The sequence below is a fragment of the Harpegnathos saltator genome, unplaced genomic scaffold (assembly GCF_003227715.2).
Source record: "Harpegnathos saltator strain DR-91 unplaced genomic scaffold, Hsal_v8.6 scaffold132, whole genome shotgun sequence".
NCBI lineage: Eukaryota > Metazoa > Arthropoda > Insecta > Hymenoptera > Formicidae > Harpegnathos > Harpegnathos saltator.
Genome location: NW_020229909.1, coordinates 1,113,404 through 1,128,629, shown reverse-complemented (window position 1 = coordinate 1,128,629; position 15,226 = coordinate 1,113,404). Strand labels below are relative to the sequence as shown.

The window sequence follows — 15,226 nt, the reverse complement described above, 5'->3', positions numbered from 1 at the left end:
CACCCCCTTACCGCTACCTCTCTGCGCGGCTCTCTTTATTCTGCACGGAATCCTCCGCGTTTTCTCTAGGCGTGACTTCGACGAACTTGCGCCATCGTTTCGAATGGGCAAAGTTGGATGGGATGATTATCGTAGGAAAATAAAAAAAAGCACGAGGGGCGGAGAGACAGCAGAAGAGGAAGAGGAAGAGGAAGAGGAGGAGGAGGAGGAAGAAGAAGAAGAAGAAGAAGAGGAGGAGGAGGAAAAAGGAGAAGAAAGAAAAGAACAGAAGCAAGAAGAAGGCGCGGCGGGAAAGCGCGAAAGCAGGGCGGAAAAAACGAAACGATCGGTGTACGACGATAGCGAGCGCATTCGTGCAGAAACGATGAAGCCCGCTTCGACCGGGGTTGGCCGCGGGGAAGGAGGGTAACACGCTTTCGCGTGTGCAACAACGACACGCGTATACTGACGCACATTGCGCGACCCTACTCCCCCGTCCCTCTCGCAATCTATCCCCCCCCCTCTCTATCTCCCGCCCTCTCGTTCTCTGCACGCCGGACCAGCCACGAGAAGCTCCCCCTTTATGTTCCTCATCCTTCACGCGCGCGCGAGCTTTCGCCGCGATCGCCGTTGTGTACGAATCCACGCGGTAATTGATTCATGATGGAACCGCGAATTCAAACACGGCCGAGCTGCATTTTGATATGCCGTCGGTAGCAGGACGAGCGCGCGCGCGCTGCAGCGTCTCTCCATTATGCCGGTGACGTTGCAACGAGGTGCATCAGGAAGCGCGACCAATGCGGAACGAGTGCGTAATGATCGACTGTTTCAATAGCGATATCAACACGACCGATTTTCCTATTCCAACGGAGCCTGAGAAAAGCGCGCTTGTAGCCGGTGCGCGCGCGCGCGCGTGTGTGTGTGTGTGTATATGCGCGTCATTGCTGCAATAATACAGGCACTAATGATACCGCGATTTCGCCGGGTTACGGCAGACTTTTTTTTTTTTTTAGACGAGTCTATGCGACCTATAATGCAGCTCCCATGATGATGAAAATAGTCACGGCCGAAAAGTGGCTCACGTGGCCGGATGAAAATCTTATTTTTTAAGACAGATCGCGAGAAGTTATCCGCTTTTTAAGAAGCCTGGAAATGTTAACTGTCAAATCTAAAGGGATAATTAGGTTTGAGTCAGCCGAGAAGAATAATGCTAGGATTGAATTGATAAATTTTTTCAAAGCTCTTCAAGGAGTAAATTAGAGAGTGGGAGGGAGGGGGGGAGAGAGAGCACTTTCTGCTGCAATAAGTATCCCGACAGATTTAATAACGAATTCTTAATTGTTTACTACAGTGTCCTTTCGATCATCAAGATTAGATATGCGGACTCACTGATTATTATTAAATATAATAAATTTTTATGAAGAATCGGGCTGAAGAATGGGCAGATAGATCTCGCCGAGAAGCCAGAGGCGGCGAAAGGCACTTCATAAGATCCGTGCGTTTATTAGCGCGACATAGTCCGATTGCAGTTGGTATTCGGCAGTGAAAACTGACCTACTCACGTCAGACCAATCCGACCATAAGGCAGGAGATACGGACGGTTATCGCAGTTTGTGTTTCGCTGGCACGTCGACCAACCCCTTTACACGCACACATCTCCGTGATAATTGGTACACAACGGGGCGGTGATTTCAGATTTCATTCGGGTCAACTCGCTCCGGTATTTTTATTACCCCTCGTAAACTTCATTCTTAGACGCACGAATAAATATAACAGAAAGAAAAAGAAGGAAAAAAGAGAAAGCTTCCGTCACACGGCCGTCATTCTTTTTTAAGCGCGATATAAAGTTTCATCGGTGTACTGTAAGAAGGTTAGCGCTGCCGTAACACACATCGGTCACTCCATCCACAAACAACATCGCGTCGTATATTGGAAATTAGCAATATCAAACGGGGATACATGCAAAAAGATAAGCGAGCGTCACTGACACTCCCCCCTCCCCCCCCCACACCAACTACGTAACGTGAAAGCATCTCATAAATATATGTGTACCTCCTGTTCGCCGTGAAAGTTATTGATAAGGCGAAGAGAATGGTCGGTGATACACAGGCGTCGCGTTGTTCCAATTTAACCGACGTAAACACGATATCAGACGAGCTCTCTCCCTTCTCTAATATCAAATGCACCGAGTGAACGTGCGCGCGCGCGCGCGCGCAAATGTGTCGCTAATGAAATTCCCGTGTATTTTCCGATCGGAGATAAATGAGGAAGCAGCATCTTTCGGTGTCCGGTTCTCATTCCGCTTTCAGGCAGAGCCAGAGTCAAGCCAGAGCTCTCTCTCTCTCTCTCTCTCTCTCTCTCTCTCTATCTCTCTCTCTCTCTCTCCGTATTTTTGTCGTCGGCGATGCGACGCACAAAAAATCGCTCGCAAGTCATTTAATAGCGCTCCCGGCGAATGCGTTCGCGGCCGCGTCTTCCGATAGTATACCGTTACACGAGATTACGGATTTTCTTTCAGTAGAAAAGGACGACCGCCCTCGTCATTGTGCTCTCGGACGGACGAAAACGCGAAATCGCGACGTACAAAGCGCGTTTCACATTCCCTGCGGGACGTCGGGAAAAGGGTTGCCGACTTTGTCGGTGGGGCGATCCGAGAGAGCGCGGCCAGTAGCCGGGTTGGACTTAAAAAAAAAGCCGATCATTATCCACTCGTTCTGCATTGGTCGCGCGAGCGCGAGCGCGAGCGCGCGTGCGTTTCCTGATGCATCTCGTTTGCAATGCGCCCGTGTGTCCATATAATAGAGATCCCGCCGAGCGCCGGACATTGGCTGGAGAGAGCGACCGGCATATTAAAATCCGCCGCGTGTTTGTATTCGTGGTCCCGCTCGTACATCAATTATTACGTGGATTTGTACACAAACGGGGGGGGGGAGGGGGGGGGGAGCGGGGGAGACAACGGTACGGGCGATACTCGACCGAACGAAATATCAAGCACCGCGGCGGAGCAGCCGCGCGCGCGTCCTTTGTGTCTTAAACGTCGTCCGTCGTCCGGCCTGACGCGAGTAGGTCAGTTTCCACTGTCTCCCCTCCCCCCCCTCCCGCCGGCCAATCGATCACTCATCCGACGCGGTCATTCGCGCTCGCAAGCATAGCGTGCCGCGTAGCAATCGCGTGTATTATTCAGAGCTTACGTCTCGCACGCGTAATTGCCACGATCGAGAATATCGGTCGCGCAATCGCGCGCGCGCGCGCGCGCGTGCGACGATTCGTCAGTCGAGGACGACGAGGCGAGAAGAAGGGTTGAAACAACCCCTCCGCGCTTCTTCGCGCGATCCAGCCGGCGTGGCAAGTACGCGTAGATACAAGTAGACGCGAATCGATAATCGCCAAGACACACGGGGCAATGTTGTTCGATCCTCTCGGAGCTGAAGCGGAATGCCGATTCGGCCATTAGTGTCGTCGTCGGGCGGCCGCCATAACAGTCTGCAAGCTGTCACAATGAAGATTCAACGGCGGCAGATACATCAGTTATTGACGTCAGCGTCGTCAAACGCGCGTAGAGAGCGCGAGCGCGCGCGCGCACGGGTTTGCGTGGACGGGTGTCTGTTTAACGCTAATCGCGGCGAAGAGACGAGCGCAGAACCATTATCGTGTTATAACGAGTCGCCGTACAAACTGCCGGTGCATCAGAATCACGGCATGATAATTTAATGTAACGACGAGCGAGAGTTAGTGCGCCGCCGATCGCAAATGAGCCGGCCGTGTTAGCGCGCGCACGGGAACAGCTAGAGGGCACATTTGACACGGCTCCGTCACGGATCGACGAGTCATCGCTCACGCCTGACAACGTAACACCGCCCGGCGTTTCAATTGTTATTATTACGTTTTTAACGGCGAGCCCTAGACGCGCGAGTGTATTTCGAATAGAGCCAAGCTATTCCGGCGCGGCGCATCGCGCTCCTCGCGGTGTTGACGATCGCGCTGAAATGATGACGGGACGCGACGCGACGCGACGCGAAATTTGCCGAACGAAATTTGCGCACATGTGCGCTCGATCGCGCGAATCGGTATCGACAGCGAATAATCGGTCGACTCGAGCAGCGGGATTCCAAGTTGGAAAAGGGACTGCGTCTCCTGCGCTAATTTGTCATTTATTCATGTGTCTCTCTGTGTGTGTGTGTGTGTGTGTGTGTGTGTAAAACGACACGAGAAACGTCATCTCACACACAGAATGAGCGGGAATCCTCGCGATTCCCAGTCAGTCGCGATCGCGAGGGTGCGTGTCGCGCGCGGCGGGCGGAGACGGGAAGCGGGCGTTGGCGAAATTGTCGCGGCGACGAGAGGGAGGAGGAGGGCCATTACCGCGGCGGCGTAACGAGTCCAAGTACAAACCGTCGGCGCATCACAATCGCGGGATTGATAATCTAATGTAACGACGCGCGCGCGTTAGCGCGCCGATCGCAAATGAACGGCCGGCGTTCTCCGTGTTAACGCGGCCGCGAGAACAGCCGCGGGGCATATTTGACACGGGGGTAGTCACGGATCGGCAAATCATCGAATCATCGGCGGTACTCGACAACGTAACAAGTCAACAGCCGGCCGTTATGTATATTGACGTATACTTGCCGCGGTTGCGGCGTCGATGCCTGTTTCTATTGACAAATACCCGTCGCGTGGGCGATGATGCATTGCCGTACACGCGCCGCCGGAACGACATGGAATGCGTATTATCGCGACAAAATGAACCGGGCTATAGGAATTCGGCCGATTCGCCTCGCCGCCGCCGCCGCCGCCGCCGCCGCTAATTTCGTCCGCGGCACATTTTCGCCCGATGCGAGCGACAAAAATCGCCCCGGCAATCGTCGGAATCGTCGAAATTGGGAAACGCGCGCGAGAGGCAATCTCGCGCGGATGTTCCGCTTTGTCTCGCTGAAAAGCAACAGAGGTAACTCTCGACGAGGCTCCGCGCGACGACACTTCGCACAATGTCCATTTAACGAAGCAAGGAGTCGCGCGTGGGGACAATCGATAGACGTCACGATGAACTTTCGCCGACTTGAACTTTGCGATTTCGCCTTCGGGAGAGGGGAGAGCTTCCCTCGGTCTGCCGGTTCGCCGGTAGGTAACGCGTGTTATAGTCGGCCTAGCACGCTACGAGTAAGATCTCTGGGGTGAAAACAGCGGGTCTCTCTCTCTCTCTCTCTCTCTCTTTCTCTGTGCAGCGCGACGTTAAAAAGGGAGCAGTAAGGTGTGGTAGGTCGGGAAACGGTGGTCACGACATAGAATGTGTAACGATGGATATCTCATGCTAACATTGTACCTACTAACAAGTGCGGATCTTTCCCTTTCATTTTTTACCCGCACGTGTAATAAAAATTACAAGAGTCGCCGGCCAGCGCGGAAGAGCCATCGTGCCGGATCGATCTTGATTTCGTGTAGCGAGAGACAATCATCGTTGGGTTCGGCGGACACGCGCGCTTCCGTCGTCGAGTCGAAACACCCGAAACACAACCCAGCCGAATGTCGCCAACTGTTCAACGACGGACGCAACGTCGCCGTCGGCGCTCGACGTGGCGACGGAGGTGTCGCAGGAGAAATTAAAAGCGAAGAGAGACACGAGGTGGAATATCGACGAGGGAAAGGGAGGAAGGACAGAGAGAGAGAGAGAGAGAGAGAGAGAGAGAGAGAGAGAGAGAGAGAGAGAGAGAGAGAGAGAGAGAGAGCGAGAGAGAGAGAGAGAGAGAGAGAGCCAAGTGGCGGACGAAGCGGCGGTAAAGTGGTCGCGACGGGGCGGAAACGCTGGAGAAGCAGTCACGATACACACAACGTGCAACAATGGAGCCAATATCTGTAGGAAGGTGGCATTCTCGTAACAGCCCGCACACTCCACGCGCGGAAACAAATGTCGTGCCTATGCGTGACGAGCCTTATTGCGGCGCGGGAGAGCGCGCGCGCTCGCGGGCTGCGTGTTTATTGCTCGGCCTGGTAATAATAACAGGTTATTATTCATTACGCCGCCACCGAACGCACGAACGCCGCAGTCACCGCGATTCGCCCTTTCTCTCGCCGGGCTCTCACCGCGCCGAGTGGCCGTCTTCAGCCGAGATGCCTCGAAACGTGCGAGTGCTCTCGAAAATGGAAAAAAAAAAAAAAAAAAGGAAAAGAAAAAAGAAACCGTCATCGAGCGTCCGTCGCGCGATCAACGCGTCGCGGGAGTATCGAGAGCGTTGGGGGATACAAAGCGATCGAGAGCCGGGAATATCATGACAAATTCTCCGAGTGGAAAAGTTCATCGGCAGTTGACTCGGGACAATGCCGCGCCGTCCCAATTCATTACAGGAGGATTCGAAGTTGCAGACGAGAACGGGGGAGAGATAATTCGCGATACTGCCGACAACATAGCCGTCGATATAGCGGGATTCCAATTCACAAAGCCCTCTCTCTCTCTCTCTCTCTCTCTCTCTCTCTCTCTCTCTCTCTCTCACTTTCCCTCTCTCGTCGGCCCTCGCGGTCGCGTCAAGAGAGACGCGACTGCAGCTGCTGAGTGCAAAATTGACTCGTTCACACTCTGACGGAACATTGTTATCACCGCGACCAGCCATATATAAATTAATCGAACTATACGTCTTTGCGAAGCGTTCGAAAAGCCAACGCGAGCTCGCCCGCGAACGGCTATGTGAATATCTCCATCAGCCTTGCAGCGTCACGTCTAGAGCGCATCGTCGTTGTATTTCCGCGAGATCGGCCAAGAGAGAGAGAGAGAGAGAGAGAGAGAGAAAGAGAGAGAGAAAGAGAGAAAGAGAGAGAGAAAGAGAGAGAGAGAGAGAGAGAGAGAGAGAGAGAGAGAGAGAGAGAGAGAAAGAGAGAGGAGAAGAGAAGGAGAGACGGCAAGGCGAGGAAAGGGGGTGGAAAAATAGAGGGATAGAGGGAGAGAGAGAGAGACGTCGAGGCTCGCGTCGCAAGCCCGGGACATGAATAAGCCAACGGGCAAAGGTGTGGTTCCCAGGCGTCCGCGGTAGGAAATCGCTCACTGGGGAAGAAAGATGGAGAACAGAAGCCAGGAGCGAACCAAGACGTGATTAATATAAAAGTGGGCGGAGCCTGGTCTGGCCGGAAGTGGCCGAAGAGGGATGCTGTGCCGTGCCAAGCAAGCGCGAAAACGGGGGGGTTATGCCGTCGCAGCTGTGTTAGCTCCCGCTGCACTTCGTCCGTGTATGCACCGTAGGTGTGTGTGTGCGTGTGTGTGTGTGTGTGTGTGTGTGTGTGTGTGTATGTATGTGTATGTGTGTGTATCCGCGCGCGTATTCTGCACGTACGTCTGAACCAGCGGAGGAGGTGAGAAAATGGGCGAAGCCACCAAGGTGGCGGGGATGATGCGAAATATATATCACGATTGACGCACACCACCCTCTGCCGCCTGGTGTCGGCCTGGTCGTCCCGGCGCGACCATGAAGAAGGCGTGACAGCCAGGCCGAAGTCACCAGCCGTAGCTACGACGCGATTCCCGATTCTCTCGCGGCTCGCGGAGGCCAGCCGGCCTGTATCGCGCACAAAACACTTCCCGACGGCACAGAATCGATCAAGCGCGGAATACGCGGACGCGCACGGTGGGTTATCGCGCGACGCCCGCTGCGCGCGCGCGCGCGCGCGCGCTGCTACTTAAATACGTGTCTTCCTCATGGTCCGCCGTCCGCCGCGAACGAAGCTCGCCTCGCCTCGCCTCGCCTCGCCTCGCGCGGCCGCTCACACAGCCCGGCTCTCTCTCTCGGCTCAACTGCTGGCCTGGCCTGGCGCCGCGCGTCTCCCGCGCTCTCGCCGGGCTGATCTTCGAATTTTGAAGAAATCGACGGTCAGCCGGAGGAGAAGCCGGAGAACCAGATGGCCGCGCGCCGCCGGCAACTTTCGTCGGTAGAGGGTGCCGAAGAGCAGGATGGGTCGGCTGATTGGCGAATATGGGATCGAAGAGATCCGGGGGGGCACCGGCGCGGGAGGACCGGCTGGGGCAGGGGGGGAAGGGGACGGGGGAGGTAACTCCCGGAGACGCGGGGTGTAAGGGTTGTGACGTGCGGGGGTGGCCAACCCCACCCGCTTCTTTAACGCCCCCAAGCAGGGTAGGACCGCCTCCGTCTCTAGTGTTCCACCTACTACACCACCCGGGACTTCTACGGTCTCTCGTAGACCAACCACCCACACACAACCCTCAACGGGAACCCCCGACTACTCCTATCGGCTATACACTTCTGAAAAAATCACCCCTATTCCCAGGTAACATGGAGCGTTCCCCGATTGAAGCGTAACTGCCGTCGCCCTCCCGTCTCTCTCGCCCCTTCGATTGCGCGACGATGCCATCTCCGATGTTTCGTGCGAACGAGTGGAAGGAGCGGATGATCCCGGTGTCGAATTTAAAGGCCGATTGTCACTGTAAACTCGAGTATCGGCTGCGCCGCGTTCTTTCGCGGGAATTACATTACGTTCCCCGCTAAAATTACATGCAGCGCCGGCGATCGCCGTCGCGCAGCGAGCGCTCAGCGGCGAACCGGATGGAAAGCATCTTGAAAGAAGCGCGCGACCGGCCCGATCCCCCGCGGATCGTCTCGTGCCGACGAACATCACCCCCCCCCTTCCCCCCCCCCGGTGGTTGTCTTATAATATGTTTATGATTTGGAGAAAAAAAGCTCGAGAAACGCGGCAGTGTCAGCACTCTCGGCTAAAGTCTCTCGAAATAGAAGCGCGACGGCGCTGCTCCTCGCTGCGCTAAACTAAACTAAACGACTCGACGTGGCGACACGTGTTTGTTTTATCATGCGTTTTGTCCGTCCACAGACGGACATTCTAAATACTGTCATCGCGCGCCATCGGTGATGGCGGAATTTGCATGGCGCGACTCGAAAAGCCGGATGCTACCGGTGATTATAAGCAGCAGACGCCGCACCGTTTCACAATGTGGCCAACGCGCCTCGCGCAAAGTGGTCGGGCTGCAACGCGCGCGAACGTGAGCGATGATCACTGAGATCTCTCCATTTGATCACTTTGTTTGAAGTTGGTCGCGTGGTAGCAAAGTCCTAGCGGCGGAACGTACGTCACGCGGCGGTTGCGTGACGGCCGGCGAAACACGAAATAGGAATTTTTGTCAGCCTGTCAGAGGCATTTCGAAACAAGTCGTTGGACTTCCTCAGCCAATGGCGCACGGTGATTCATACGATATTAGATTACTCGGGACTCCAGGCGGTTTCAAAGACGGCGCGCCGCTGCCAAGATTATTTTCGGAAAAATGCGCTTTAGCGCAAAAGCTTTCTGTAGCACGGCAGGTACGTATTTAGTGACTCGAGCGTAGTTAATCTTGGGTCGGTGTAGTGAGATTTATTTGACCAGCCATTCGGCTTGTCCGGCGCGCCTATTTGTCTTGTCACGATCGTTAAAGTGTCATTTCCACGAATATCACTGCGGCCGGCAGAGGCCCGCAAGATCAATCGGGAAATCTCTCGAAGCAAAGAACATTTGTCTGCATTACGCGAACGTCGCGCTTAATTTGTTTAACATTAGCCGAAGAATCATCATTCAGCGCGCTGAATCATCCGCGCATCTTGGCAGCTGTTTGCCGAGACGATAACGCGATAACGCGTCGTTCTGCGAGCCGATCCACCGGTACCCGGCTGTTTTGGCAGCGACACCTTGCTCACCGTTGTCGAATCGAGAGAGGAGGGAAGCGGGTGATGCGAGATATTTAGCGGACGATATTCTCGCGGCACGCGAGCGTGCGCGCGCAAACCGAAACCTCGAAAAGTATTCGATGTATTTAAGTCGAATGTGTGTCTATGTGTGTGTGTGTGTGTGTGTGTGTGTGTGTGTGTGTGTGTGTGTGTGTGTGTGTGTATGAAAGTCGAGCGAGGCTGTAAATAAGGAATGACAGATACCGTCGAACGCGCGTTTCTTGCAAGACTGATCGATTAGTCTGAAATTTGTACCGCGCTATAATCTCCATTCGCGTCCTGGCTATTTTCGTCACGACCTAAATTCGATTAAAGTAAATCGCGCGAAATACCCGCTGCTTTCGCGTACACCGTCCGTGCTCTCGCACCTCTATAAATCCCGATGTCCATATTTACAACGTAATTTATAAGATTAATAGCGACGGAACCGTGCCACGCACTCTAGGATGCCTCAAGCTCAACGGTAGCTCATCGAACTTTGGAATACACACACACACACACACACACACACACACAGTCGCATAACGTAAATTCTAAAATATACGGAGGCCCACAGGCAGAGGACTGTCCATGAATTCTCGGACGACTTGAACCGATGTAATTGCGTTACTTGACGCAGTCTTAATCAGCGATACGACAAAACGCACTGTAAGACAATAAGAAGAGGAGCGCGAGCAGAGTTGCGGAAAGAGCGTGCGGAAACGACGTGCGTCGTGGTGAGACCGAGCTGCTAAACAATCACACGTAGCGACGAGGGGAGCGAGGAGACACAAAAGTGACTGTCTAAGCTTGAAGCTAAAACACGCTTCTGAAGCTGCAGGCCCGTCGGGACAATGTCCCGAAACTCGATCGAGAACATGTCTATCCTGGCCGGAAGAAGCTACATTCCAGAGACACACGAGCAAACGAGGGCTCCGCGCGATTGTACCTTCAGCACGAATCGAAGCGAAGAGTGATAAACCGCGTACAAAAGAGTGCGCGCCCAACGGGAAGCGTATGAAAGGAAAACTGCAAATTGGAGTAACAGTGCGCGAAGGAGAGCGCCGATGGCACGTGGCTGTCACCGGTCTGACGGCGGGTGCAGCACGATGCAAAGAGAGCGCGGGTGGTAAGGGTGGCGAATACGAAGCCGGTGACAAAAAGTGTGACAGCTATAGCGAGACAGGCAAGCGATCGAGCGGAGAATGAGAGAGAGAGAGAGAGAGAGAGAGAGAGAGAGAGAGAGAGAGCCAGAGGGAGAAAGACAGAGAGAGAGAAAGAGAAACAGGGGGATAAGAATGAGAGAGAAACAGAAACATTTAGTAACATTCACACGTAGAAAGCGAGAGAGAGAGAGAGAGAGAGAGAGAGAGAGAGAGAGAGAGGTAAAGACAGGCAGAGGATATTTCTATGACGCAAGTGCATTAAGTGAACGAGCATTCGCAGGCAGGCATCTGACATCGGATGACATAGGCAGTGCATTGAAGAGGTGTTGCAGGGTGAGTAAGGCTACCTGGACGGGTCTCCAGCGTGGTTCCAGCATGTCCCGCTTCCTCCTCGCCGACTCGCTCGTGACCGTCGGTTCCTCCGTCCTTCTTTACGTGATAAGATTGACAAGAAAGAAACAGAAGGAAGATACGAGGAGACTCCGTTTGCTTCGCTTTCGTCAACTCCTCTTTCCCGCCGGTGCGTAGCTGCTCTCTCCTCGTGCTCCGTTTCTTTTCCTCTCTACCCTCCTCTCCTCCCGCCCGCCCCCTCTAGATTTCTGTCTCTCTGCCACCTCTCTCCCTTTTTCGCCTCTCTCCTCCCCTGCACCTCTATGTTGCTCTGCCTCACTCACTCTCTCTGTCTCTCTCTCTCTCTCTCTCTCTTTCTCCCCTCACTCCCTCTGTCGTCCTCACGCCCTTCTCTCTCGCGACTTTTCTAGCTTGTGCTTACTACCCTACCCACCTATCCGTCTACCTATCTATCTGTCTTTCTTTCGAAGCACCGCGTGCCGCACGCGCCACGTGCACCGTCACGAAGTTGAAGAACGATGCCGGCTCTCGTCGAATGCCGTCGAAGTTGACGAGCGACCCCGATGAAAGGAGAGCTACCGATTTCCCGAAGACGCAGATTTCTCTTTTCCACCCTTTCCCTCTCCCTCCCTCTTTCTTCTTTTCTCACGCTCTCTCTCTCTCTCTCTCTCTCTCTCTCTCTCTCTCTCTCTCTCTCTCTCTCTCTCTCTCTCTCTCTCTCTCTCTCTCTCTCTCTCTCTCTCTCTCTCTCTCCCCCTTCCGCTCCCTCCCTCTTTCTCACTCACTCACTCTCTCTCTCTCCCTCCCTCCCTCTCTCTCTCTCTCTCTCTCTCTCTCTCGCTCTCACTCTCCGGGGGTGAATGCCGGAGGGGGTTGGAGGCGGCGGGCGGCCGCGGAGGACACCCTCTCTCTTTCTCTCTCTCGCAACCTGAGGCAACGTTCCCTCGCCGTCGTGGAGGACAGGCAAAACGTGCGCCGAACGTCGGTGCGGGGTTGCGTCTGGTTTGAAGAAAAGGGGGTATACCGCGCGCCGGTGGCTGCCGTCGCGACTGTGCGACGCTCGGCACCGCTTAGCCGCGAAACCCTCCGGCCGCGGCGAGCACGCGGCTACTGAGTCGGCGCATTGTGAGGACCATCGCGGCGTCTCGCTCCCGTCGACGTCGCGCAGAGTCTCCCTCCGTTCGACGGCCTCCTCTTCGTCTCTCCAGCACCGAGCGTCCTCCTCGCACGTGTGTTACCACGGCACTCTCGCAGGGTGACCCTCCGTCTCCATCTAGACGGTTCGCGCTCTCGTGTTCTCTCCCTCTCTCTCCCTTTCTCACTCTCTCTCTCTCTCTCTCTCTCTCCCCCTCTCTCTCTCTCTTTTTTCTGTCTCTCTTTTCCCCTCTCCTCTCTCTCTCTCTCCCTCGTTCGGTTAGCGTGGGTGTTTCTTGGCTCTCCGGAGAGAGGCAGTCCTGTCGGTTGCGCCGCAGCGCGCTTCGCCGAGCATCGTCCGGCGTGCTGATCCACACGGTTGTGTTTTCCAATTTGTATAGGAATTTTAATTTTCTTTTTCTTTTCGTGCAACTTGTCCCGTATGAGCTGCGTTTTTCACGGCAGCAGGGTGTCTTTGTGAATTTTTCAATTTTTTGATTGTTCTCCTTTTTTCTTATTCTCTACTCACTTAATCTCGTATTGTTCATGCCATAGTCTCAGAAGTGGATGGCTTTGGGTCCGGTCTCTTTCGGATGATTCCTTTCGATCGTATTCTTTCTTTTTTCGCAAAACCCGAAATTTAAATCAGCTGCATTTGCATGCGCGTTTCAAATGACTTGATCACATTCTAAATGTTGGAACACGCTGCATGTACAGAACTGACAAAGTCCCTTCATCGTAAACGAAGCTCTGACATCGTATGTGGTAGGAGTATAGATGTCCATGTAGTTATTGTTATCGATTCGACCTACTCCTAAGACCAGACTAAAGCCGACCTGTTCTGATGTATTCATCATGCTCAGCATAATTTCCCATCCTCTCGCTTGAACCACCCTCGAATAGCTTTCGATGCGCGTTCGTCCCTCATTTGCAACGTGACCAAATATTAATGGAAACCAATCTACAATCGCTCGATCTCTCCCGCCTGAGATCGCCAGACTATTTTGTCTTGCTACGACGTAACCATATAATTTTACAGCATGTAAGAAAATTTTATTCTGCCGCTACCGTTAACGAATCCGAAGCATTAACGTTATTATGTTGTTTACAGGCTCGCGTCGTGCGCAGTTATCGACATCTCGCATCTCCGCAAGAGGAACGACGTTCTTCAAAAAAATTTACGGTGGAAGCGAAAGACGGGTCAGCAACTTTAAAATATCTCCGACACGTACTATTTTAAGAATTTGAACGGAAACTTCGACTGTGACACACACACTATTTCGTAGATCCCCTTCTTCGGTTCTTCCTGTTGAAAATTTTTGCAAGATTGCTACATGAGACAGAGATTTGGTATTTTTGAGTCGTGCTCACGGAGACGCGACATATACGCAGAGAGAACGATTTAGTTGAATCTAACAAATGCTTATTTGGAATAGTCGAAATAAATTTTTTGATTGATCGAACAAAATTTTGTTTGACGCAACAAAAACATTTCGTTGGAACTAAGCTGCAACCAAATATTTCTGTTGCGTCAAACGAAACTTCGTTCGATCAAACAAAAAATTTATTTCGACTATTCCAAATAAGCATTTGTTAAATTCAACTAAATCGTTCTCTCTGTGTACCTATATATATCGTTATATATCTTGATCTGATAAGCTATAGTCGCTCTAAGCACCTCATCTTCGTCAAGATTATATAAAATGGCAGCAAAGTTTCCCACCGAGAGAGAACATACAACGGGTAAGATAGAAACTGTCATGGCTATAATCAACATGATAACTGAAGATGGGCTGGCGACAATGTCGAGAAAGCAGGTCGCGCGTAGGTAGGTAGGTAGGTAGGTAGGTAGGTAGGTAGGTAGGTAGGTAGGTAGGTAGGTAGGTAGGTAGGTAGGTAGGTAGGTAGGTAGGTAGGTAGGTAGGTAGGTAGGTAGGTAGGCAGGTAGATAGGTAGGTAGGTAGGTGGGTAGGTAGGTAGGTGGGTAGGCAGGCAGGCAGGCAGGCAGGCAGGCAGGCAGGCAGGCAGGCAGGCAGACAGGCAGACAGAGTACGGACAGTGCGCCGCAGACTTCATAGCGGGCTAGTTTGTTGTTGTTTGTTGTTGTTGTTCGCGTTGTTTCTGGTGACGGTACCGAACCACGACACAATACCGAGAGCGTGACGCCGGTATTGATAACGCTCTCTGATGAAGAGGAAGAGATGCCGGGAATAGCGGGTGATTGAAGATACATACTACCCCATTTTCGCGACGAGCAACTTGCACTTAGAGGATCGCATTGGAAACGCGACAACCGTTTCCAGGCTGCAGCAGCGTGTCAATACGCGTATGCGAGGCCGCTCACACGGGTGCATCGTGAGAATTTATTGCAACGGTTAATGCAGAAGCGTGATTCTTGAGCTTCCCGGCGGCTTTGTCAATTAATCTCCAAGTCGCGAGATGTGACGTGTGAGGAGAAGTGCGCTCGAGCGCTTCTTTCTTTCACCCCGCCGATAAGCAATGAGGGAGACGGAGACGGGAGTGAGACTCCTCGATCGCACATACCAGCGAAATCTATTTCTTCTTTCTCACTTTCTCCTTCTTCGCCGATATATGAAGACACTCAGATACATGATATGAAGAATACAGAAAGATACATGTCAGATTTGTTTGACGCACCGTGTGCGTTATTGGTAGGAATTTGGCGTCGGTAAAAATTATTGACATATTCGCCGACATACGCGTCGAACTGTCCTAATTTTGAGCTCGCTTTCGTGCCCGGGCGGAACTCCAGAACCAACAGAGAGCGAGTGCGAGAGTGCGGGAGAAAGCGAGAGGGAGAATCGAATATGAAAAAAATGATATCTGGTTTAATAAACAGCGTATCGGGTCGGACTTTGTGCGCCGGGAAATTGTCGGTGTCGATAT

General features: G+C 53.0%; 1 protein-coding gene across 16 annotated transcripts in view; it reads right to left on the bottom strand.

Annotated features, from left to right (window-relative positions):
• The window catches only part of FoxP (forkhead box transcription factor P), a 284,858-nt gene extending 273,026 nt beyond the window's left edge, over positions 1 to 11,832 (bottom strand). For 15 of the 16 annotated variants that reach the window (XM_025307961.1, XM_025307956.1, XM_025307958.1 and 12 more), the window contains exon 1: positions 11,182 to 11,832. Coding sequence is in view for 14 of the 16 variants with exons in the window: in XM_025307956.1 (XP_025163741.1) it covers positions 11,182 to 11,211 (30 nt within the window). In the remaining 2 variants the exon portion in view is untranslated. The remainder of the gene's footprint in view (positions 1 to 11,181) is intronic. The other variant, XM_025307962.1, reaches the window with a different exon arrangement.
• Between the last annotated feature and the right edge of the window lie 3,394 nt (positions 11,833 to 15,226).